The sequence below is a fragment of the Seriola dumerili genome, unplaced genomic scaffold, assembly GCF_002260705.1.
Source record: "Seriola dumerili isolate Sdu_G_001 unplaced genomic scaffold, Sdu_1.0 BDQW01000191.1, whole genome shotgun sequence".
NCBI classification, from domain to species: Eukaryota; Metazoa; Chordata; class Actinopteri; order Carangiformes; family Carangidae; genus Seriola; species Seriola dumerili.
In genome coordinates, this window is record NW_019174446.1 from 1,318,042 (window position 1) to 1,344,494 (window position 26,453).

General features: G+C 39.4%; 2 protein-coding genes across 2 annotated transcripts; both read left to right on the plus strand.

The window, feature by feature from the left end:
* Positions 1-1,884: 1,884 nt before the first annotated feature.
* Positions 1,885-10,856, plus strand: ptpn2 (protein tyrosine phosphatase, non-receptor type 2). Its single transcript, XM_022753545.1, has 9 exons — positions 1,885-2,112; positions 3,278-3,368; positions 3,470-3,570; positions 3,744-3,842; positions 4,896-5,033; positions 5,293-5,502; positions 6,189-6,353; positions 7,497-7,693; positions 9,128-10,856. The coding sequence occupies exons 1-9, from the start codon at positions 2,056-2,058 to the stop codon at positions 9,315-9,317; spliced, it is 1,248 nt and encodes a 415-aa protein (XP_022609266.1). The 5' UTR covers positions 1,885-2,055; the 3' UTR covers positions 9,318-10,856.
* Positions 10,857-12,619: 1,763 nt separating this feature from the next.
* Positions 12,620-25,923, plus strand: cep76 (centrosomal protein 76). Its single transcript, XM_022753502.1, has 13 exons — positions 12,620-12,835; positions 13,801-13,956; positions 14,176-14,260; positions 15,597-15,821; positions 16,002-16,187; positions 17,297-17,394; positions 17,617-17,745; positions 18,124-18,315; positions 22,745-22,911; positions 23,751-23,910; positions 24,174-24,347; positions 24,743-24,960; positions 25,576-25,923. The coding sequence occupies exons 1-13, from the start codon at positions 12,773-12,775 to the stop codon at positions 25,712-25,714; spliced, it is 1,992 nt and encodes a 663-aa protein (XP_022609223.1). The 5' UTR covers positions 12,620-12,772; the 3' UTR covers positions 25,715-25,923.
* The last annotated feature ends 530 nt before the right edge of the window (positions 25,924-26,453 follow it).

The following is a 26,453-nucleotide window of genomic DNA, read 5'->3' on the forward strand; positions in this document are numbered from 1 at the left end:
CTGCTGTCCCATATGCCATACATCTAGCCAACTGCAGATCTTATGACTGCCCTATATATCATCATGAATGCTCCCCTATCTGCCTCTATCCCATGGCTACAATTTCTTCAAAGGATATAACCCCACCGGCTCTTACTTGAATATTACGATCTCTCAAAAACTTCTTGATCCAGTTTAGCATCCTACCTTGTACCCCAGCATCATACAACTTTATCACAAACTCTCCTTCCACAACATACATGGGTTTTCAATGTCGAGAAATACCACTGCTGTTTACTGAAATATCTCTGTTTTCTTGAGAATATATACTAGACTGTCTGTGACCATCCATTATTTTACATAATACAGCTGTAAATGCAACTGCATGTATAAGAGCCAGGTTCATTTGCTATTTTACCAGGTTTCTGTAAAGTGACAACAACTGAGTGTTTCCATTCTTTTGGCAAATGCCCATCCTTGTATTGATTATTGCTAATATCTCCTTTAGTAACATGTCGCCCAGGTGGTGAAATAACTGGTACTCTAACCCGTCCCTTCCAGGTGTTGTCTCTCCCCTTTTGAATGGCTTGCTTATGTTCTTGCAGAGAAAAGAAGGTGTTAACTACATTTGTATTATCCTTATCATGCACTAGTTTCACTCAAGTTCTCATCCCTCTTCTTCTGGCTTGTTTAAACTCTTTGAGCTAACAAAACTTCCATTTCCAACCTCCTGAATCTTGTGTTTGAATTGAGTCATTGTATCCTTGACCTGTTATCCTCTTCTCTTACTGGAATACGAATACTCTTATTGGAATATGATCCCTCCACACTGTGTATCTGCCATTTATATCCAATTTCCCCACTAAAACAAGCTCAGCTGACGTGAATGTTAAGTTTCTGCTTGATTTTGCTTCTCTACTGACTTGGAACCATGTTTACCTACCATCATCTAATACTACAACTCTGTACCTGCCCAGCAAATTCATCAACACATTTCCATTTCTGTTTCATGTTATACTCCCCCAAACTGACCTATGTTCATTAGAATCCCCAGCCCATATTACTGGTAGTTCACCTTTATCCGTTATACCTTCCAGTTTTTCTTGCTCCAACTATAGTCCAGGGTTGTAGAGGTTAACTACAGAGATCTTTCCCTTCGCTGACCCGACTTTAACAACCACAACAATATTGACCACTGGCTATTAAACTCCTATGCACTCGACTGCAGGACATGAAACAAAATTAAGAATTTAGAAATTCATTTCCCTACACACTTACTCCTCATCTGACTGGTCCTTGCTCGGGTTGCTGGTTACCTGTTGCCTTCCCGCTATTGCTTGCACCGATCGACACTGACCACAGAGGGGCGCATTCACACCAATTGTAATTAAATCATATTTTGAGGTACTTTATGATAACGTTTATGTTGAAACTTGTCATGTCTAACTGAACAGTAACCGTATTGTAGTTGTAAAAAATAATGAGAATACATAGCTGTCATATTAAAATTAGGCTGAGTAACATCATTAGCTACGTTACTTTTTTGTCAACTGTTCTGCTACCGGGGTTGCCAGGTTCAGTATAATATATTTATATATATATATATACAACAGTTATATTGACACTCATATTGGACACTTGTTTCTAAAATATTTATTTTGTATTGTATGCTAATTTATTTCTTATTCTGTACCCTGCTGTATAATTAACAAAAAACTGAAACATATACAAATCTTTTTAGATATCAAAAATAACTTTGGTTACTAACTAGCAATAATAATTAAAATTCTGTTTACGTTACAATTTTGATATATGCCAACACATATAATCAAACATCCACACAGCAGTGAGTGGCTGGAATCATTTTATGTGGTACGTAGAGATAAACATAACTGGCAACCCAAGTCAGTCAGAGTGCATGCAGTATTGTGCAGGAGCAGCAGACTTCCCGCAGGGATCCCCAGGATTACACAGACTGCTGTTTACATGGCTGACAGAAAGGAGTAACTTGGTGAACGGTGCTAAAAACATTCTGTGATCATCCAGAAAGTGTCTCGGGGCACCAATTACGATATAATGGAGCAAGAATTTGAAGACATTGATTCGTCCGGGAGATGGCAAAACCTTTACAATGTAAGTCCGGACACTGGGCCTCTCGTGTTTCTATGACGATCGGTTGCTAACTTACTTAGCTAGCTAAGTTAATAGCTAGCCAGTTAGGCACATTTCCCAGTATTTGGTTACTTTTAGCCTAATTGGTGACACATTCAACCGTGTTGACCTACAGACTACAACACATTGTCTAAAGGTTATACATATGTTGCTTAGCACTTAGTAAAGACGAGTGGGAAACTAGAAATCCGCGCTAGTGGTCGCTGACTTCCGTAGCTAGAAAGCTTGTAGCTAAAAAACGTGCAGCGGCACAGTCCTCATAGTTGAGCTCAGTTAGCTAATGCTTGCTGACGCTAGCAGACGTCAGCTGCAGTTTCTGAGAATTCATCGGGACTTCCAGAGAAAAGCGCATGTGCTTTACCAGCAGCGGTCCAAGAGAGCACATCACGGAGTTTATAATATTTCTGTTCCGGTTTAACTTAGGTTGACCCCGTAATATGCAGCTACCTGCTGGAGGGTAGCATGTAACTGGATATGTTTTCTAAAAGTTACCTTGATTGGAAGTTACAGAGAGGTACTCAACCTTAATAGTTTATATATAAGGAGATATTTTTGATCTTGTTATAAAGTGGCCGGATAAATTAACCCAATGGAGAAAGTTAAAAACAATGCAGCTTTTCAGAGTGTTATCTGTTGAGAAGTGGAAATGTTTTTCCTCATGTTTGAAACTATTCTCACACGTGTTTTTTTTTCTTTAGTCACTTTTATTTTCATCGGTAAAACTGTTTCTGATGAGCTGTCACTTAAAAAGAAATAAAGTTATTGTCCACAGAGGTGGGGAAATCAAATTTGGCCTCACCCCATACACACTATGAAAACAATCTGTAGTTAAACAACAGCACTCAATACAATAGTTTGACAAATGAGAGCAAAGCAGAGCAGTACCTGTGAGTACAGATGATAGTTCCAATGAAAACAGTACAAATGACACCTTATTAAAGGCCTTTTATTTCTGGGCATGGTATTTACATGAATGCTGTCTGTATTACCTGCTACCACTTCTGTCAGGTAGGATGTATATGTCATATGCATTTTTTAAACATTATGTCCCCCAATTGATGTTGCTGAATTAATCAATGTAAATATATGCACACTAATGTTCTGCATGTCTTCTTGTTTACAACAGGAGATCCGTAACCAAGCCAGTGAATATCCTTACAAAGTGGCAAAACTTCCAGTGAATCGGAATTTGAACCGCTACAGAGATGTCAGCCCATGTGAGTCTTATGACAAATAAGGTTGTTAATGAAAATTTGTATTATTTTGAATGACGTCTTTGTGATTTATAATTTCTCTGTGATCTCTCATCTGGTTTCAGATGATCACAGTCGAGTAAAACTTGAAAACTCTGAAAATGACTACATCAATGCAAGTTTAGTGATGATGGAAGAAGCCCAAAGAGCTTATATTCTTTCTCAGGTACGGTGGAGTATAGCAATGTAAATGACACTGTGTGCATGAGTGTACATTGAAGAGATCTGTGGCCCACTTGAAGGAGACTGTGCAGGGTTTCACTTTGATGTACTCTGAGCTTTGCTAATAACTGGATTTTTTTCTTTTGCTATGTGCCTTTCTTTCTTTTGCTTCCACAGGGGCCTTTGAGGAATACCTGTGGTCATTTCTGGCTGATGGTTTGGGAGCAGTGTTCCAAAGCAGTTATAATGCTCAACAGAGTCATTGAAAAGGGATCTGTGAGTACATTGTGGCACCTGATTATCATTCATTTATCACATCCCTTTCTTGTCTGTTTTATATAAATGTTTTGGGAGACATGCTACAAGGTGTTACATATTGATACTAACATTAACTGTGGATGTTTTTTTTACAACACGGAGAGCATTTTACATATATTTTCTATGCTCATTTTCCCGATTTCATTGGCCTCGTGAGGCTAAATCTTTTAAAATTTGAAGGAATAGTTTGATATTTTAGGAAGTACACTAATTCACTTTCTTACTAGCCAGCAGCTAGTTAGCTTAGCTAGCCTGGCTGTGTCAGAAGTTAACTAAAACAAAACAGGATATATCCATCTTTGTGAAGAGTACATATTATTAGTTGTGGTTTACAGAGGATTATGTGCTGGTCTACTTCTTAGCCAACAGCGAGAAAACAAATTATTTTTCAAAATGTTGAACTATCCCTTAAATCTGGTCTTTCATTGCAACACTAAAATCCCCTTTAGAGTTACGTTTAGCAGTTTCACCGGCAAATTTGGAAGTCAAATATAACTTGCAGTACAAGAAAGAAAATGTGACCTGCTAATTTTCTTAAATTTTTGCCTCCAAACAGATTTTGCTGTACATTTTCAAAAGAAATGCCACATTACAAACTTTCCACAACAAGACCGTGACAGTTCCCAACATGTTTTTCAAAATTCTTCTAAGCCCAAAATGCTTAAAATTGCCCCAAAACCTTTTAAGTAGTGTCATCCGGGTTCAACTAAATGTTTTGTAGACTCTGTTTATGACTGTTTATGACTTGAGGAAATGAGTTGCCAAGGACTATGTAGTATAATAACACAGAACTATTGACTATAATGACCCAGAGGATAAATAACATTGTCAGATGTGTTGTCTGTGCATAGAACATTCCTTTACACTGATAATGGTATTTGGGTATTGATAAAGATTGATTAACTAATTCACTGCGTCTGTCCTGCAATGCCTCAGTCAACACACCCTTCAGAGAGCTCAGAGCATGTGGCTTCCTATCCAAGACTGAATTAATTGATTCTGTCTTAACAGGAAAAGTGTGCACAGTACTGGCCAACCACAGAAGAGCTACAGATGTCTTTCACAGACACAGGGTTTGTTGTCAGGCTACTTTCAGAGGAGGACCAATCTTATTACACAATCCGAGTGCTAGAACTGCGAAACACAAAGGTGAGCGTGGATGGGAGACTATTAGATAATGTAACCTTTTCAAAATCTGGACTGGTCCAGTGTTTTGTATAGTGAAAACTGCTATGTGTCTACTTATTGCAGTCCATTACTTCCAGCATCTCAGTCTAAATGCATGTAGAAGATGAATGCTGTGATTTCATGGTGTGTGTGATGTTTTCCTAGTTACAAATCACCCCAGTCATGCAGAACTCAATGCAGTCCTCCAATCATGGCCAACATCACATGTTTTCTGTCGTAGACGGGGGAATCGAGGGAGATCTACCACTTTCACTACACCACGTGGCCTGACTTTGGCGTCCCGGAATCTCCTGCCTCCTTCCTGAACTTCCTCTTCAAGGTTCGGGAGTTTGGCTCACTGAGTGCGGAGCACGGGCCCTCAGTGGTGCACTGCAGCGCTGGGATTGGACGCTCAGGGACCTTCGCCTTGGTGGACACTTGCCTGGTGCTGGTGAGAACAGGGAGGGGGGATGTTATGCAAATGCAGTTACCATTAAAGAGAAATGTTACCTGGTGTCTAAGGTAAACAGAGAGTTAAAGCTTTGCTCAAGAGGTTCAAGTTTTGGCAAGAGAGTAAGATGAGATGATCCTGTTATGATCATACTTAGTGCTAAGCCACAAGGGGAGAAGTTGTGGCATGTTGATAATATGCTTTAATGCATGAAGCATATTTCAATGTTTTATGCATTGAAGCAGAAAAGACAGATGTCACAGAATACCTGTCCGATGAATGACTCTAAACTTTCTGCCGTGCAGGTCTGGATTAGATTGTTAACTTTTTTTGCCTTCTAAAGGTGGGCATGCCAGAAAAAGTTTGATAACCACTGCTGTAGAAATAGAAATAGAAATATGGAAGATTTGAAGCTTTTCTTGGTCTTAAATATTGCATTAAATATTTGAATGTTACCTGATGGTAAGATTTGTTCATGTTTTACACAGTCAAAGCGGATAGTTTTAGACTTGCTGCTCTAAAAAGCAACATAATGATTTGATTCATTTCAGTTTTAAATACATTGATCCAAATGGTATCAGTCTCTGTTAAGCTGTCTGATAGTCTCTCAGTATTTAGTGAAAACCTAGGATTAACTGCACTGTCCTTTCAGTTGTATATTCTAAACATGTTAATCTGTTTCGCAGATGGACAGGTCGAAGAATCCATCATCAGTGGACATACAGAAGGTGCTACTGGACATGAGGGAATACCGCATGGGCCTGATCCAGACCCCTGACCAGCTCCGCTTCTCCTATATGGCTGTCATCGAGGGAGCCAGGCTCGTTCTGACAGACAACTCAGCAGCACAGGTAACTCGGTCACAAGTCTGGGGAGTAAGACTGTACTTTCCAAACGTCTCAGGCTCATATTTGGGCTGTTATGAGGTTATTTACACTTTTTTGCTGTAAGCAGTAATGTTTGTGTCATTATATAATGTCTTTTGCCATCTTGCACTTTTAGACTAAATAGGGGTTTTTGTGGCAGTGGGTTGTGCTGCGGACGTGAGGTCACAGTGACCTTGACCTCACGTCCATTCCATTCTCATGAATGTGATATTTCAGGAACGTCTTGAGGGAATATCTTCAAATTTGGAACAAATATTAATTTAATCTCAAGGATGAAATGATTCGATTTTGGTGGTCAAAGGTCAGTGTGACCTCATGTCAGTCCCATTCTTGTAGAACGCGTTTAGGGAATTTCATTCCATTTGGCACAAACATTCACTTGGACTCGAGGATGAGGTCAACTTCACTGTGTTATTATAATGTTCTGCAAAAACACTGGCCATTATTCAAACTGTAACTCAGGAACGGAGGAGGTGATTGTTACCACATTTCCTGCGTCTTGACAGAGACATACAACCGTGAGGCAGCAGTTCTAGTTTCAGTCACACAAAGTCCTGTAGTAAACATGGTCACTATCGCTAGCTACAGTGGCTCGTTTATGTATAAGTCTCAATTTAAGCAAAAATTATAATGAATAAATAATTTTTCATTAGTTAAACCATCTATTTTATGGTGCTTATCTTGGTCCAGGTCGTATAAATTCAATTATGTTTTTAGAAATGATTGTAATATACAGCTGGGAAGTACTGAAAGATGTGCTGAAATAGTAAATGATCATTTTAGGCCATATTGTCCCCGGTGGTTCTCTCTCATATTTTTATACTTTGGCCAGTATGATTGTGAAACACATATTCAGTTGCATTCTGTGTGGCATTAGGAAGGTCTTAAAGCCTTAAGCCTTAGAGTATTAATGCTGCAGAAACACCTCTTTTACTGTTGTTGCAATGTGTCGACAAAAAAAAGTATTGGACAGTAAAAATATTTTCATTGCTTGTCACTGTCAACAGATGAAATTTTGTCTGTCTCTCTGTCAGAAGTTGGGAGCTGTGAGAAAACTTACTTTCATTTGTGTGTCGTGTGTCTTGTCCCCTGTAACAAAACAAACAGAGAGTGCTGCCCAGAACTGCCCTCCCCTTGGAGCCAGATCTGCCCCCTCCACCACCTCCACCCAGACCTCACCTCAATGACAATAGGCCCAACGGCCAGCCAGCACCCTGTCTGGATCTGCAGGCTTCCTCAGGAGAACACCTGCTGGCAACAGAGCCAGACAGCCACGACCACAATGTGGATGAGCACTCTGGGCAGTAAGTAACACCGCTCAGATTCTGTCAGGTTCATTGTGAAGAAAGGACAAGGTTGTAGAAAAATTTAAATGTTGTTTGGACTCCTCAGTGTGTGCAGTCTATCCAAATATCTAAGCTCACTTTAACACCTTCATTCCCATGTTGCTCTAAAATTCCACCTTGATATTACTTTTAGACCTCAGAGACGAGGGCTGCTGCGATTAGTCACCATACTCAACGATGTCGACGTCTATATTTTATGCTGACGAATTGTTTCCCATACATACATTAATTTATTTGTGCGGCCACAGTCACTATCAACTGCCATATATTTATTTTCTAAATCATCTATGGTCAAATTGCTTCTCTGTCCTCTGGCCTGCTCTCTCTGCTCTCTGGGAGAGGCGGAGCTGCAGGTACACAGTGCACGCGCGCGCACACACACACACACACACACACACACACACACACACACGGAGCAAACAGCACGGCAGAGGCTGTGCCAGGCAGAACCAGGTGACGTAAAGATAACTGAGGATTACTGGAGGTGACAACAACTATGACTGAGCTTTACATTATTGTAAGTGCAATAAAAAGTAAAAGGCCAATAAGAACTTTATCCAACCACCTGTTCAACAAGCAACAAACAGGAAAGAGATATTTTCATCTGTTATCTCTGGTGACTTTTACACAACAGCATCACGCTGGTTAAGCTAATAGTGAACTGTAAGGAAACGCTACAATGAAAGCTGTCTGTAACTGATTATCTTAGTTCACCACGAATCATAAAATGTGTCAGATTGTTGTAAGCTGAGCAACTTGCTGAAACAAACCAGAACAGTCAATTCAAATCCTGTTCAGAATTTATTATTTTAAAAAAAGAACCAGTAATAGTCTGAGCTGGATCATGGATAAGATAAAGATCAAATCAGCTGGTTAATGTCTGACTTTGGGAGGATGAGCACATTACAGTTCAAATCCTTTCACTCTAAATCTTGTTTAACCAGTGTTATTTTGTGATTATTATTTTTTATGGCGCTCAGTGAGATCAGTCACAAACATGTGAAGGATTACTTCACGTGTAAGTGTCTGTTCATTAGTAGACGGAGCTTTTTAATATCTTTTGTCCTTGTAGCTGATAAATACTCTCATAAAGTCATAAAGTTGTCTGCTGCTGCCTGAGAAATTACACAGAATAAGTGTTTGAGAAAATGTTTAGGCCTGAATCTGGGCATATGTATCATGCCAAAGTGTCATTTAGATTTTCTGGAGGAAAATTAATCTTTTAGGTTAATCGACTAATCGATAAAATACTCGATAGATTAATCGTTAGAAAAATAGTTGTTGGTGGCAGCCCTATCAGAGACGTCAGAGAGGAGGCATGGTGCATGATATCGATGTGTTTTCCACACTGTTGTTCTCTGACTGCTTCCCTTTAACTGACTCTTATTTCAGTGTTAGGAAGAGACACCGTGAGGAGAGGATTGCCAGCACCGCACAGAAGGTCCAGCAGATGAAACAGAGACTGACCGACTCAGAGAGGAAACGAGAGAAGTGGCTGTACTGGAGGCCCGTCCTGCTCAACGTTGGTGCCGGGGCGGCGCTGGCTGTCGGCCTGCTGGTGTGCTGGATGTACTCCCAGTGATACACTCTGGGTCACTTACAACTGACTCTTACTTTGCACCAGTACCTGGGGTTAGGTACTTCTCTAAGCAGATTTAGATAAGATGTGCATAACTGTGAGGGTATTTATTTCTTAAAGGTCAAAATGCGGGAGCGCTAGATCAAATGAGTGTGTGTATATTTTTCATGTAAGATCTTAACAAAAATAGTAACATCTCAGGATCTTGGTGCCAGCACGATGATTTAATTTCCCTATCCTACTTGTCACTGTTGATGAATGTACTGTATCATAGCAAATGGCTTTGAAAGAAACTTACTAAAGGTGCAGTACAAAGAAAAAAAAAAAATTCTGACAGGTTTATTTTTGCATTCTTTATTTGTAATGGTCAGATGTGTGTTGATCATCTGTGGACATGTTTTACATTTTGCATTTCAAAATGATGTGTGTTGACTGTCCATCCTACCATAGATATGTAGGAAGATTCCACACCCTTGAGGTCAGCTATGGGATTATTTTTTGTTTGTTTTTCTGTAATGAAATTTGCATTTCATGCATGCATTTAAGGTTTACCAGAGCACCACTTGTTCTTCCATTCACATTTAGCAGGGCATCCCAATATGTTTCAAACTCTGCTGGAATGTTAACCTTTAAATTTCTGTTAAATGAGCACATTTTTTCCATAAGTTTTGACTGTCACATGGATCATAGTGGCTGTCGGGTCCCTCACAGCTTAATGTGTTTATTCACCCACTGGATGGGTTCATGTGTGTTCAGGTTATCCCACTTTAGGAAACCAAAGCAAAGCTGTCCATTTTTATTCAAATACCAGCCAGGAAAGCTGTTTAAATTGTACTCCCTTTATGTGGAATGTATTTTCTGTTGGAGCTTAGACATAACTGAATTACAAAATGATACAAGTCATACAACTTTGCGTTGCATGTGACTTTTTAATTTAAACCCATAGTATCACCAAAATTGGTTTTCAATGGACTGGGACCAATCTAAAGCTATAATAGTGCAATTTAGAAGTTGGAGCAGAGCACCTGGAGTGATAGCAAACATGTCTGTACCCGTTTGTTTGCTGGTTTGAGATAGCTTTAATGTGCCTTGAAGTGAGTTCAATGGAAAAATGTGTGCTCCAAGGTTTCCTAACATGAACAGTACAGAAAAAGGTTCATGTGAGCTGTTGTTTCCCACAGTACATGAGTAACATGACTGATCAATTTGTTGTAAGCAGAGATGTGGTACAATAAATTGTATCAGAGTTGATTGCACACCAAATGTGACATTTGCATGTACTGACTGAATGTCCTGAGATGAAATGACATGTTAGTGACTGGCTGGTTACCACTGTTGGACAGGCTTTTACTCATTTAACCCAGAAATGATAGGCTATGTTTGACCATAACATTCCATTCATTCTTGTTTCCACATAAGATTTCAGGGGAGTTTTATACATTGCTGAGCTGCAGTGAGAACATGATAGATGGTGTTTTGAAAAAAGCAAACAAAACATGAAATACTGACTAAAATAAAACATTCATCTTTTTTTTTACTTAACCCTGCTTGTCTGCTTGTATTTTTTTTAAATTCAGTGTCACTAGAGCAGATTTAGTGTCCAGTCACAGCCAGACTGGAGGTTGTGGATTCCAGGAATTCATTCAGTATTTCAAGAACAGTCTTGTTCATATTGACTACCTCAGTAATTTTATTTAACTCTTGTCATTAGTGTATGGGGAGGAAGAAATACCTGTTGATTGAGGCTCTCCGCTAGAATATGTTTTCCACACTGCATTTAGCATGGGGTTGACAGCTCCTTTAGCCCCAGGCAACAAAAGCTCTCACAATGGCGCAGTCCAAACCCTGACTTTAGCCTGGGGCTTGCTGATGCTGCTCTGGAGTAGGACTAGCCCAGAGTTTGCTGGGTTATCCCCTTAAAATCGACTAAACACGTGGCTAAACAGTGCCAGTGTCAAATGGAGTTACAGTATATAATGGACGTGTTATTCTAAAATGTGAACATTAGTTCCAACAGACATTAACCCAGGGCTAGGAGAACTGCACTGTGAATCTTATAGGTCTGGGTTAAGTATTGCAGCTTAAAACTTAAATGTCAAATGCTATTTTCGTTTTCAATTTCCGATTGTCATACATTTGCATTTTTATTTTCATTTTGATCCCAGAAGAGCGTAGTGACATGTAAATGAAAATGCAATAGATGTTTTGCATATTGCATTTAAATATTTTCCACTGTAGAGCAGTGAAAACTGTGCTGCAGGGTATGACTTTTAAAATTAAATGTCAAACAGCTTTTCCATTTTCATATAACAGAATGACTTAATATAACAGAATGACTGTACAAGTATGTGAAAATGAAAATGCAAATTGTTGGTTTATTGCATTAATTTACATTTTTACGCAACTAACACATACATACGGTATGTAGAAAATTATAATGCTATTGTGGGAGTACATTATCATTTGAATATAGTCCCCTAAAGTCTTCCTTATTAGGTTACCCCTACTAAGAATATGCAGTGAGTATCTTTGTTGAAAAATAACAATGCCGATTTTTTTGTCTTGCCTGAGTACTAAAGCAAGAATAATCATACAAATGTTATATATTTATTTAAGAATGGGAGAAAAAAAATCTAAACTGTCTTTATAGTACAATACTGGTTGACTGGTTACATTAGAGCCGCTGCTCCTTCACGTCCAAAAGGAGCGAGCTGAGTTGGTTCGGGCATGTGATTAGAAAGTCTGCGCGGCGCCTCCTACTGGAGATCTTCTGGGCTCGTACAACTGGTGGGAGACCCCGGGTGTAGACCCAGAACACGCTGAAGAGGTTATACATGTTATCTGGTCTGGGAACGCCTCGGTGTCCCGCAGGAAAATGTCACTGGGGAGAGGGTCGTCTGGGGTACTTCACTTTACCTGCTGCCACCACGACCCCGGATTGAGCAGTTGAAAATAATTGGATGGATGGTTCAGTGTCTATAGATACAAACTCCGAATTGAACTACAAAAGGGTCCTTTACTGATTGTCGCAAATCGAATGTTGTTGCAGACGGTAATAAGGGTAGCCAAGTCAATCCCTGAATAAAAATAGCAAATATTTTTTCAACCAGAATTAAATAAAACTAAGATGAATGTCTCCTAAATTGGAAGTATCTCATTAGTGAACATCCACTCGACGTTTGTTATTTTGTTGTGGGGCAGGCTTGTTGAGGAACTGGATTTTGTCCAGACGTTATCAGGCAGCAGAACAGTCGTATTCATGCTCGCTTTTCCGCCACAGTTTAAACTGGCAGTTGTGTTGTGACTGTCAGGATGAAGGATTTGCTGTGTGACAAACGACTAACGTATACAAAGATCAAATATAGCGAAAATAAGACAAACGTAGCTGTTTATTGTTCCTGATAGCACCATATCGCCAGCTGGTTGGGTTTAAAGCTGGTCAGAGGTCGTCAGCTACAATGTCTCTGCCTCCAGAGAAAGCCTCCGAGCTGAAGCAAATCATTCACAACCATCTGCTCAAGGTGAGCAAACTACAAAACGCTAGCTTATATTTCTGTACATGTCTGCGTTATTAAACAGAATGTCAATTCTTTAATTGTTTAAATGTCTAAATGTGGAGACCGGTCTGCCTAAAGCGAAGTTTCTCTTTGACTATTAACAAAAGCTCACACACTTTGAGTCATAATAAATGGCACCACTAAACTTCGTCCTTTAATAAGTCGGCTGTACTAAATATGAGTTTAGTATATATTAGTTGTTATTTCCACACCAGTGCTACACCGCATCCTACCATGAACTGTATATAAAAAGCATCTTGTTGTAAGGACCTAGCTGTGCAGGCTGACTGCTCTCTGACATTTACAGTGTCAAGAGGTCCCCAGATGGGACAAATCAAAAGAAACGTAGTAGTAGAGAAGCTCCGATATATAATTGGCCAGTATGAGAATTACAAAACAATATATTATTGGTCGAGGTAGATTTTTTCCAGTATTCGGCTCATTATGGAACAGTTATTTGTGTTTGTTTTAATCAAATTATTTCTCTCTGAAACAGGGTTGAAGATTTAATAGAAATATTATCAAAATCGCAATATGGTAAAGTGCAATATTCCATTCGCAAGAACTGCATTTTTTTGATAAAGGTAAAATGTGTCACAGCATACCATAAAAGAAGGATTGTGGTGTACAGAGATGCTCCGACCTATAAATCATATTCTCCACACATAATGAACATATTTGTTTGGTAGGAGACCCACCAAAAATTTTATTTTCTGATATCCTATAATTTGTCAGTGGTGGGTCAGTTTCACCGATTATGAATTTGCTATGCTGCAGAAAGCCAATTTTAAAGAGGGTAATCAGATCCCATTACGGCAGGTGATAATTATAAAGCCTTCATAGCTAAAATCTAAAATGCATCTTTGTGACTTTTGTTTGAGCAGCATGAATGGAAAAGTGGTTTAAATTCAGTTTTCTGTGGTTGACAGATGGATATCCATGGGAAAATCCGAGAGGTGCTGGCTGAGACTGTGAGGGATGATCAAGGCCCAGCACATCGATCTCTGTCGGAGGCAGATTTTCTCCGTGCTTTGCAGTGCAGGGGTATCATAGACGATGTGATGAAGGACCTACACTTTACCCAGGTTGACCAGCCATTTTGCAGGCCTTTTTACAGATTTACCATCTCGATGATCAAGTGATTCAAAATTGAAACAGAGCTCTCCCAGCTGAATGTCAAAAGCAAATACTCGAATATATTCATTGTTGTAATACTAATTTGAACCTAGATCCAGATAACCGTTTGTCCAGTGTATGAAATCAATCACCTGCTGACTGTTCTGTACTTCTGTCATGTTGGACAGGGAGCAGCCACAGACGCAGAAACAGGATCTCCTCCAAAGCCTGCTACTCACTTTGTTGACAAAGATATTACTCATCTGAAGAAATGTAAGAAACATCATTTACTAACACAAACACACCAACATAATAACATGTACTATTTTCTTTCAGTAAAGATATCCTTGTTACTTGTAGGCAGCAAAAATACCTGCAAAGAGGCAAGAGCGCTTTGATGATTCTGCAGCACAGACTTTACTGTACTAAAAGCTGATGTTTTGACATTAGCCTGCCTGCTTCAGAGATAAAGAGCAAGACAAATTACATCATATGTAAGACTAAACAGCAAAACTTCATATGGGTGGACATAAATAATGCAAATATATAAAAGTATATCAACTAGACAAATAGTCCTTGTTGTATAATGTACAATTAAGAAAGAAAATTCAGAATATCCTACCAAAGAGACTTTGCGATCAAAATGGCGTAATATGAAATATAAATGAGAGGAATAACATCATCAAAAAGACTGTCTCTAACCCTGATTATATGAAAATATAAACACTTATAGCAGGGATACTAAAGTAGCAGTAGGCTTGGGCTGATATTTGCTAATCGAGTATTACGATATTTCCATTCATAAACAATATTTTTATAATATCAAATTATTGTTATCATTATTATTATTATTATAGTCTGCCCTTCTGCAGAGTCTGACCCTCATATCACTGCTTTGCTTACTATACAGTATACCTTGGCTTGGGACAAATAAGATTTATGAGCCTTGCTTATACCCGAAACATAAAATATGATGACATAATTATATATTATTACAAAAAAAACAGACAACTGAAACACCCACCATGATAATATTCTACATTTTGGGCTGGACTGTATCGAGATTTTGGATATTTCCCAATCTGAAGCCTAAGTGGCATATGACAAAAAATATTAAGTGCCAAATATTAAAGGTTCAATATAAAGTATGCAGTATTAATCTATGAAACTACTTTTGTACATTTGTATTCTGTACATGCACCCACAGTGGGTTTTGCTGTTTCTATTGAAGTGAGTTCCTGTCACTCAGTATGTTAACCTTTTCTATTACTGTGATGGTTTCTTTGTGGGAAATCTACCCCAGATTATACTGTTTACTGTATATGAATAGGTATATATGAGCTGTGCTGTTATATATTATATACACACAGACTGTCTTTATATATGATGTGATTTGATTTGTTCAGCTTATGGAACAAAGTCTGTGGTGGATAAGTGTCAGAGTGGTCCAGCCTCTAGTATTTTTGCGTGTTCACCACTCACAGTTATTAAGAAGCCTTGTACAGTTGGCACACCTCCCTATAGTTTTGAGCGTGTTTACTACAAAATAGATTAATATCCTTGTCAATGTTTGAACAGTTCTCTGAAGACATTCTTTTCTTTCTCTCAGCCAATATTGACCCATCGAGGCGGTGCCTGTATCTGCAAGTGCTTGGAGGTAAGGCCTTTCTGGAGCACCTCCAGGAGCCGGAGCCTTTACCTGGTCAGGTGTGCTCCACGTTCACACTCTACTTGCACTTCCGCAACCAGAGGTTTCGCTCAAAGCCAGTGCCCTGTGCCTGTGAACCCAACCTGGAGGAGGGCTTCCTCTTAGAGATTCACAAAGATGGCATAGGTACCTTTAAATCAAATCAATTAAATAAAGTATTGGTGTCCGTCATGCTCAAGTGCTCAGACATTATCTGTTCTGAGTTTTTAACTTTTCCCACTTTTTATTAAACATTTACTATTTTGAAAATGTTGCAGACTACTGCTTTAAATGCACCAATGAATGTCATTGCTCTTGGTGCTGCAGGAGAGGGCAGTAAAATGGCAGATGCAACCACCATGCTGTCTATGTGTGACCCGGTTCACTTGGTCCTGATCAAGACGGACACCTCCAGTGAGACGACGCTGGTCTCATCCTACTTCCTGGACTGGAGGACAGTCCTCAGCTCGCCTAGTGGAAAGACCTGCTTTGCTGTAGAGCTGATGGGAGTTGGTGAGGAGGAGTGACTCTGCTGCAGTTAATATAAGAGTGATGCTATACACACAATTATACATTTTATTCTAGTATTTTTTAATGTATCTTCTCTACAGTTCAGAGCTAACAACTGTGAATGCATTCATTGGCAGAGTGGTTGCTTATTATGTCATACTTCCAGTGTAATGTAATCCAATCCAATTAGCTTGATCCGAAGTGTGACACCCTTAGCTAAGTCTTTGATCATTCACGTCACCGGGAGAAAAAATGAAATGACACTTGAATTTAAAAAAAAATAGTTACATAAGAAATAAAACAGGCTAGAGAGCTGCATCAACCATCAACATGTTGACGTTCTGACCAATGAGTACTCAGCAGTCATCACTACATTTTTACATGAGCACTCAGTACTTATGGGTCAGACCACACTCATCTTTGAACTCAGTCTTCATTTTGATCTCAACTACACAACTGTAAAGTTTCATGACTGCAACAACAACATCTTGTGGTTTTGATGCTATTCTCGTGACAGAATCTGTCCACAGACATATAAACACACACACACACACACACACAAGATGGAAACAATACCAGCCCCACTGTCATAGCTGGTAACTGGGAAGCATTTTCTGCTTTTAATGGTTTGACTAATCTGTTGAAGCATTCTCTTTGGGGCTGATCCTCCCGGCTACACTGAAAGCTTTTCATACTCAAAACATTTTTCCTCACAATGGTTAAACCTGTTAGGCTGTAAAACATTGGTTCCCAACCCGCCAGACTGCTGAAAATCAAAAAATGAAGCAGCTTCTGCTTCCAACTACTCCTCTCAGGAGGAATATTTGTATGAATTATGACTAGCTCAACCAAAGAGATTTCTTCATTGAATAATGTTGAATAATATTAGAGGTCAGAAGATGCAACTTTTTTGTAGTATTTTACAAGAGATGAGCAAAGATCAGAGAAAGTAATTATGAAATTATCTAAATTTGAGGAGAAAAACTGTAGTAGACTGAGTCTGTGTGTGTGTGTGTGTGTGTGTGTGTGTGTGTGTGTGTGTGTGTGTGTGTGTGTGTGTGTGTGTGTGTGTGTGTGTGTGTGTTTGTGTGTGTGTGTGTGTGTGAGACCAGGAAGTGAGTGTAAAGTCCCAGCAGGTGTTTTGACAGTCAGTCTGGAGCTCTACCCTCCTCTCACAGAGACTCTGAGCAGTGACATCATCAGCACACAGGTCAGCACACTGGAGTCTCTTTATCTCTGTCTGTAAGGTGCACTGTTTATTCATCTGCTTCATTATTCATGAATGAAATAAACCACTGTGAACTAATAGTGGCTCAGTTCAACAGAAAGCTGTTACGGATCAATATTCCTTGTTGATATGAATCATCATTGAACACGGAGCATCAAAGCTCTATATTTAGTGTAATGATGTTGCTGTGTGTTTCTCATTCAGCAATCACTGGAGAGGCAGAGGACGGCAGAGAAGGAGAGGCTCTTCTTGGTTTATGCCAAACAGTGGTGGAGGGAATTCCTGGAGATCCGACCGTCACATCAGTCCAAAATGGTCAAGATATTTGCTCAGGTTCATCTAAACTCTAAACCTTTACAGTATGTCACATAGTTTGTTTAAGTTTAAGGAAATTTCTCTAAAACCAGGCAGGTTTTCTATTTTCTATATTTTCTGTTTTTTTTTTTTTTTATAAACAATAAACCTGAGGAGTGAACACAGAGGGGAGGGTTACATGCACAGACACCGATGAGGGAGTTTTCCACAACAACTTCATTTTATTCGCATTTTGCCACTGACGCACTGGTTTAGTGTGTTAGTGGTTTGGGAGGAGGACATCTCATTTTCCTAACCAGTTTAAGGATTATTGAATCCTGAGCTCCTCAAATTCATATCTGGCTGCACGCTGTCCCTTTACCTCTGGGTGTGTGTGTGTGTCTGTGCATTATGCAGGATGAGAATGGCATCAGCAGACCAGTGTGTTCCTATGTGCGTGTCCTCCGGGCGGGCCGCCTGCTGGAGAGTCCTCGCCAGGCGGCCCGCTTCGTCAGCCTGCTGGCCCACGAGAAGGCCCCGGTGGTGGGAGGAGGAGGAAGCAAGCAGGAGCAGTGGTGCACGTTAATGGCTTTCCTGTGCAGAGGGAAGGTAAGGAGAATGGGCTTCAAAGGTTAATGCACTTACTGTGTTTATAGATCCTTACTGACAGAGATGGATACACTGGCAGTTTTACCGCTTCTCATATCAAAGTTCCTGTGAAGTCATATGTGTTTCATTAGAAATAAATCTGAAGTTTGTAAAATGTCATGTATTTTAGTAGCGCATTTACACATGAATTATGAATCCCACAGATCAAAGGATGTGGAAGGTCTTAATCTTTATCTTTACTGGAACTGAAATATAGTTTAGACCTGGTTAAGCCATATATTTTCTGGCCAGTCATGTTCAATGTTTCATAAAGTGTAGACTTTGTTATTGCTTTTTGTGATTTACTGTCTTGTTTGTGACATACTGTCTTTGAGTAAGTGCAGGGCAATCATCCAAACTCTCCATTTGGCATCTCTTTAATAGTCTTTGTGTTATTTCTAGTACAACCTTTGCTTTGCTCTGTATAAACACTTTGGACATAGCATTACAGTGCTGTAGTACTAATGAATAAATCTTTCCAAAGATAATAATATTACTATGACAGATGGAGATAACAGGATCTTAAAGTCGGCGATGATCAAAAGGGAAACAATCCTCCATTTAACCATTTTTATTACCATTTCCCTCCATTGTTTTCATGCACCGTGAAGCTTTTGTGAAGACGAACAAAACTGAATATTGAATTTAAAAATAATAAGGTCATATATTTTCAACCACATCACACCTACTGGAATATTTTCTCAGGTCAAATACAGATGAATAAAATCCAGCCTGGTGATGCCTCCACTGATCTTATCACAGGCCAATGACCTCTGAGTGTGACGTGGACATTTTTTCCAACCAACACTGAGACCTATTCTTGGATTCTCGCTCCACTGCAGCATGACAGAACCTCTCAGTGTCTAATATGACTCTGTAATAACCAAGGAATTTCAGATTCAAATTTATTGACTCGAGCATGTTTGACCTAGAGTACAAACTTAATATAGAATACAGTCATGACAAGACACCCAGCAGGAATGAAGACATTACTTTTTTTTACTTTTAATGATAAACAAAAATTGAAGACATTGTAACTTAGAAACCATAAAATTGAATAGACAGTTGACATAACATAGGACATGACATGGTGTATATAAAATAAGATTTAGGGGTGAAGATTGGATTATGTGGGGTATGCTGTGGGTAGTGTGTGTGTGTGTGCACGCCACATGACTTACTCAAGAAGGAATTTAATAAAGTATAAAACAAAATAACATTCACTACATAGATACATGGTTTGAATGATACTGTCCCTGTTACTTACTCTGCTTACGTTCTTACACTCAAACAAACTGGATACTCGTCTCCGGACAGTTATCACTGCAAAGGTTGCAGACTGTTTAATTCTTGTTCAAGTCATTGTATCTTCCTAAACCTGAGGTTACAAAGACTGTCTGTCTTTTTCTTCATACAATCGATACTTTACAATTTAAACCTGTTTAAATCTTACATAAAATCACACTCCTGTATCATAGCTGCTTTTCCTATTTTCTTTGCTTTTGTGTTTTTAGCTAATACTAGCTGTGTCCCTTTTATTTGTCGTCTCTTTAAGATGATTGTATGTACCTCTCTATATGATAGCTGCGTGAAAGAACCAGAAATCACTAGTAGGGATGCCCCGATCATGTTTTTTTGCCACCGATACCTGTCATCTGTGAGTGAGATTGGCCGATCCACATCCGATACCAGTTATTGTTTGTGTTCTGTTATAGCAGCTGGTTTAGCGTTGGTCAGCCTGCTTAGTTTTGTAGTGTACTGGGACTTCCAACAGGCGGCAGCCTAACCTGATAAAAGGACCACAAACAGTAGTACAAAAAACTCCAAGCAAAGCAACAAGTATCCTACATTAAGGACAACTGAATTACACAATTTAATAATTCATTAATTTATATTTATATTTATATAAAGGTTATTAAGCCTATTCAATACACTAAACAGTGCAAGTAGTGCAAACTAAAGAGTAGAACTAACGAAAATAGAACTAACTGCATTCAAATTGTAGGTATTTTACCGTGGCATTAATTGCAGATGAGTCTCACACTGTAAAGGTTCCACACGGCAGACATGTTGTTTTGTTTTGGCGGCCTGTGGCGTGCCGGGAGGCGGGACTACACTACACAACACACAGTGCTTCTCCCAGCCGCAGACATCAGAGTATTAACCACAGGTGATCGGTTTTAGGGTGATTGGTGACTAGAAGCATTAATTCCGATCTACCCATCATGCATTTTTTAATGAAAATCGGCCGATTATGATTGGCAGCTGATCAATCGGGTCATCACTAATTTAAAGTAAAGTGGATGCATTTGAAGTTCATGCAATTGTGTTCTTAAAACAGTTGGCAGAAATGCATCAAATTAATGAAGCTAAACTGTAATTCTGTTTCCCTCAAATCAATCTCAGTCTGGCCCTTCTGACTATCATGTGTGTTTTGAATTAATGTCACATGTTTCTGTTGCCCTAAATATATAGTTTGGTTCAATAAGTCAGGAAGCGCCACATAAACTTGGTCCAGCGGCGTTTACACTCACTCCATTTCTGAGCACAGCCGATTGTGTCATTTCTGAGAAAGTGGGATTCGTTCCAAGTTGACTGACTGATGCATTTTCATCTCTCGACTAGATAGCGTGGAATTTCCCAGACCACCACAGGATAAATGTTTCCTGCCTCTCCTCTGTGAGCGGCTGGCAAGACAGACAAGACACCACTCTCACAAAGTGGCCCTTGTCAGCTGTGATTTATGAGTTTCATTCCAGGGAAAATTAATTTAGCCTCATCAGTCCCCAGCCTGTTCTGATGCTGCCGTCCATATTAGCACTTCTGGGGAACATCTATCATTCTGACTTGCCTGTAGCTCGAGCCATCACGCAGCAGCAGCAGCAGCAGCAGCAGTAGCAGTAGTAGCAGCAGTAGTAATAGTCGCAGTCCCTTCTCAATCCAGGCCTCTTCAACGGAAGAAGAAAAGTCAAATAAAAGCTGACAATTTAAAAAAGGGACAATTTGATAACTACAGAGCTTATTTCCCGTCCAGGAAACTTTTCTTGTGGGTTCAACACTTCTGAGAAAGACAAACAGTGCATAGAGAACAACTCGGTGCCGTTACAGTGTGAATATTTCTCCAAAGATCTTTTTATTGAATTTTGAACAAATGGACAGAGTGCACGTTTGTATAGTGCACAATGGGTGTGTCAGTGTAGGACTGAATTACTAAAACACCAGTAAGTTTGTTAACGTGTTTGTACTGTGTAGCATATATACATGACAAAGCAGAAGGTGTCTGTATTAAAGGAGCACAACATGTAACTTTATCTCCTTCACCCCTCACCAGCTCCAGCTCCTTATATAACCCAGAATTCCTTATATAAAAAGGTACTTCACCCCTGGAGTACAACAGAGAGCTGCTGGAAGTCAGGCTTTTCATTTAGAGAAGAAAGAAAGAGAGAGGAAATAAATAAATAACAAATGAGGGGTTTAGAGATGGATAAGCTTCTATAGACTGTATTACTGACAAAAATCAAGTGAAAGACAGAAAAACAAAAAGTTAGACTGAAGATTTTGAAAGTATTCTAGGAAAGGTCCCCACACCTTCAGGAACATTTTGTTTGAGTTAGAAACTGAATAGTGGATCTTTTCAAGGCTTAGACAGGACATAATGTCCCCCAGCCATTTCACAGTATAAATTATGAATTTGTCCTGCAACCGACTTTATAAACTTGAACTATTTTAAGCTGCAAGTCATAATATTTCCAGGAAAAATGATAATATTTTCAGAAAAAATTGTGATATTTAGAAAATAAAGTTGTAATATTTTAAGTCATAAAACCTCTTGAAATAAATCATAATATTTCAAAGTAAAAGTTCCAGTATTTCAAGGAAAAAGCTTTAATATTTTGAGACTAATTCAAAATATTTTAAGATAGTGGTAATTTGATATTAAGGCCCTAATATTTTAAGATTTTAATATTCCACCTAACGTCTTTGCTCTGTACCCAGCCTTCATGAAAAACAAAGATTGTCACTGAGCTTGTAAGATAATTCTTGACCTTTTGGAACACTGTGTAACAAAATATCAGCTAATAGTTTAATATTAAAGCTTATGGGGCGTTCAGCTGGAACTCAAAGTGTCCCCCACTGAATGGAGAAGCTCAAGAGGCTTAAGAGGTTTCACCAGGATTAAAAGAATCTGTTGCAACTTTGCAGCTTCAGAGACACATGACCTAAAATGAACCACAAAATAATCCTGTGCAGCAAAGCTAAAATAAAAAAAAATAAAAAAAAGGTTAGTATAGGTTGTATCAGTCCTGATTAATGTTCCAAACACATGGTTAACATACTGTTGATACTACAGTTTCCACATTTCAAACTGAGCACTGTGTGTCCTCCTCAGGGAGACTGTGAAGACCACGCCACCCTGCTGTGCAGCCTCCTGCTGGGCTTTGGCCTGGATGCATATGTGTGTGTGGGCACCAAAGCCAAGGGTGTGCCACACACCTGGGTCCTGACCCGCGGCACTGATGGGAGCATTACATTCTGGGAGAGCCTGGCTGCACACAGGTCTGACTTTTTTTTTTTCTTATTATACGGTTACCTCTCCCCTGTCACTCCGGCATCAAACTACAGCTTCTACAGTGGTGCTCTCAGTGTAGTTACAACATGTTGGACCTGTGCAGCAATGCAGCATATTGTAGATATTCTGCAATGGGTACTTTTAACATTGTAGCAGGAGAAAGGTTGTATTTCATAGATATTTTATACATAAATCTCCTCAAAATTTTCTGCTAGTTTACCTGTAACTGCTGCAGCCAAACGAAATCATTTGAACTACACAGAGTTTTTTTGTTTTCGCCTCACTTTGCCTCATTAGACAGTCTTTGTGTGTTTATCAGCAGGAGATCTCAGAATGGATTTCCATGAAATTTGGAGGCCAGGCTTTGGGCCAAGGAACAATTGATTATATTCTGGTGTTTATCCAATTCTGGGATTTTGTCCATTAATTATTGTCGTTTTAGCCAAAAAAAATAAGAGCTGATTTCATATTGAATGAGTTTGTGAAGTTACAGTAAGTAACGGAAATTAGGACCTTTGTATGTGTTGTTGTTATTGTTTGAAGTAGTGTGTTTATGTGTTTTGTAAGAGTATATACTCAAGATATTTCACTCTCAATATTTGTGTCTGCATTTGACATTTTTTTTTGTCCAAGAATTTTGACCTTTGTGCGTTTTTTATTTATTTATTTATTTTTTATATTTTTATTTCACAGTTGTAATTTCATTTGAATCTGTTTGTAGCAGATTGTGAAACGATGCATTTGAAACTGTGCATCATGTTCCATTTTTATCATATAAACCATTTTGTTTGTAAGTTTGTGCCTCCTGTTCCTCATGTGTGCTCAGATACCTCCACAAGGCCATAGACCCAGATGCCCCGCCCCTGGCCCCCCAGCCCAAACACTCGTCCCCCTACCGCACTGTGGGCTGCGTCTTCAACCACCAGACCTTCTTGGCCAACTGCCAGCCATCCGATGCTGTGGAGATTTGTGTCTTTGACTTCCAGGTAGGAGCAGTTACCCCCACCTTCATCACTTAACAGGTGAAGTGGGAAACATCACTCTCATATACATCATGGTCCACTGTTGCACTTAGTGCCACTGAAATATCATCGTGTTGTTCACATTTGCTTCATTGGTAGGTTTTGTGTGAATAGTAATTTTCGGGGTTTGGTGAAATGAGTTTCTTCATTTATGCTGCTAATCAGATCGGCCAGAGAAGATCTAATAGAATCCATGCTGAGCAAACATGTGCCTGTCTCTCCCTCAGAATCAGTCTCGGTGGAAGGCGATGAGTGAAGAGGCTCTGAAGTCTGTGTGTGCCCCAGGCTCTATCACCTCTTTGCCCCTTCTGCCTCCGCTCTGTGCCCCATCTCTGGATCCTGCTGCGTCCAGCAACCAGCTGGAGCTGGAGATGCGCTACCTGGTTTCTGAGCACAGGAAGGTAAAACCCTGCTGGATATGGATACCTGAAGCTTTAGCTGATTCATAACTCGCCTGTGCTGTGTTGTGCTCGGGAAGCTGATGATAGCTATAGGGTTAACAGTTATTTACATTTATGTTTACGTAATTTACCTTTAACTGATTGTTATACTATAATCTAAATTGTATTTGACAAATTCAGTTATATGTATATATATATATATATATATATATACATGTTTATATTTTCATACAAACCTGGGTGTGGCTAGAAACCACTGGGAGGAAGTGACCACAGTTTTTGATGAACTAATCATTTAAGTGCCATTGGCTAATTACAGCTAAGGTGCTGTGTCTTGATATGCAATGTAAGAATCACTAACCACAGTGTGGGCTCTGTGCCGGTCTGGCCTCCAGGATCTGGATCTGGCAACAGTCTGGGACGACCACTTGTCCTACCTGCTCTCCTCCGCCTTATCAGCCTATGAGCTGGAGCGCTGCACCGGGGTGTCCTGTGGCAACGAGGAGTTCCAGGACGCAGTGAGGAGGGCAGTGCCAGACGGACACACCTTCAAGGGCTTCCCCATACACTTCTTACACCGCAGTGCTCGCAGAGCCTTTGCCACCTGCCTCAAGTGAGATACTTTTTTGATTATACTATGGGTAGCAGTGAATGTGTGTGGTTATAAAAATCCCTTGACCTGTTACTGGGGGGATGAACTGCATGTTGGCAGGCATGTCCTTGAGTACTGCAGCTGTATACTCCAAATAAAATCCAACCACACACTCTGTATGGAGGGGAATCTCACTACAGGGACCAGAGAATATGTCGGTCTTTGTAGGTGTTTTCAGAACATCACAAAGCAACAGTAATTAAACACATCCTCACATGTCCATGTTCAGCACGATTCAGTCTCTCTGAAAATTCAGCCAGAACTGAACACGCCGTTTGTCCTGAGCTGCTGGCAGATTACATATGAGTAACATTACAGATTGAAATCTGGCTCAAAAGACACACCATCTGTCTCCTGCCTTCATCATGTGTAACTACATAGTTTATCTATGAAAGGGTTCATGAACACACAGCCATCAGTTTTGGCTCTCAGTTTGTCAAGCGTTGCCATTACGTAAAAAGAATCTTCCCTACTTATATTTCTTATTATATATTTCTTATATTTGTTATTATTTTATCAAAGACTTTTCAGCTCTCCATATTTCTTATTCTGTGTCTCATGTCACTTTCTGTGCAGGTCTCCATTCTGCCAGGAAATAGTTTGTTGTCGTGGCGACCATGTAAGGCTGGCAGTCCGAGTCCGGGTGTTTGTGTATCCAGAGAATGCGTGTGCAGTGTGGCTCATGTTTGCATGTAAATATCGCTCTGTACTCTGAGCTACAGAGAGATGGTAGCTACCAGCTAATGTTGCCCATCGGCAGGCGTGTTTTTATAATATATATTTGTGCACACACTTTGCATTAGAAAACCTGCATCCATGATAAGACTGTTGTTTTTAGTGATAGAGACATTTTTAACAGATGTTTGTGACTTTTATCTCTACTCTGGTGCTTAGACCTTTATTTTGTAGTCCGGTAGACTCATCATTTGTACAGACTTTTACGATCAGATTTGTATTTATATATCTATTTTTGAAAATAAATTGAACTTTTGTTATGATGTACATTTTAGAGACCTAATTGAAGACATCTATTCTTTTTTGCTTTCATGAATATTATCAGGAAACAGGAACAGGAAAGTTTTTTTTTAATTGCATTTTAGTTTTAAATATTAAAAATTCAGTGCACATTACAGTATTTCACTATTGTCCCGGCTCGGTTTTCACTACGGTTTCAACAAACTCAAAACACTTTCACCCAGAAATCTCACATAGCCACAAAAAAACGTAAAGAATCTGTATTAAATTAGGTAGAACATGATGCAGAGGGTTTATTAGCATCACAACAGTGTATATGTTCTCTTAATGATGATTTTTATCATTGTTGCATTTGAAAATTTCACAGTCATAATGACATAAATAATCCTGTCAAACAGTCACTATCTCACATCACAACAGCCAGCGGTCATTTCATCAGTATTATACAGATGACAAGTAGAAAAAAATTAAAACTGAAC

Excerpts from the sequence above, each read along its gene's own strand:
- ptpn2 (XM_022753545.1), top strand. The coding sequence starts at position 2,056 with ATGGAGCAAGAATTTGAAGACATTGATTCGTCCGGGAGATGGCAAAAC. Across the intron at positions 2,113-3,277 it reads GATGGCAAAACCTTTACAAT|GAGATCCGTAACCAAGCCAG; the intron begins GTAAGTCCGGAC and ends TGTTTACAACAG. Across the intron at positions 5,503-6,188 it reads TGGACACTTGCCTGGTGCTG|ATGGACAGGTCGAAGAATCC; the intron begins GTGAGAACAGGG and ends TCTGTTTCGCAG.
- cep76 (XM_022753502.1), top strand. The coding sequence starts at position 12,773 with ATGTCTCTGCCTCCAGAGAAAGCCTCCGAGCTGAAGCAAATCATTCAC. Across the intron at positions 13,957-14,175 it reads AGGACCTACACTTTACCCAG|GGAGCAGCCACAGACGCAGA; the intron begins GTTGACCAGCCA and ends CATGTTGGACAG. Across the intron at positions 18,316-22,744 it reads CTTTCCTGTGCAGAGGGAAG|GGAGACTGTGAAGACCACGC; the intron begins GTAAGGAGAATG and ends TGTCCTCCTCAG.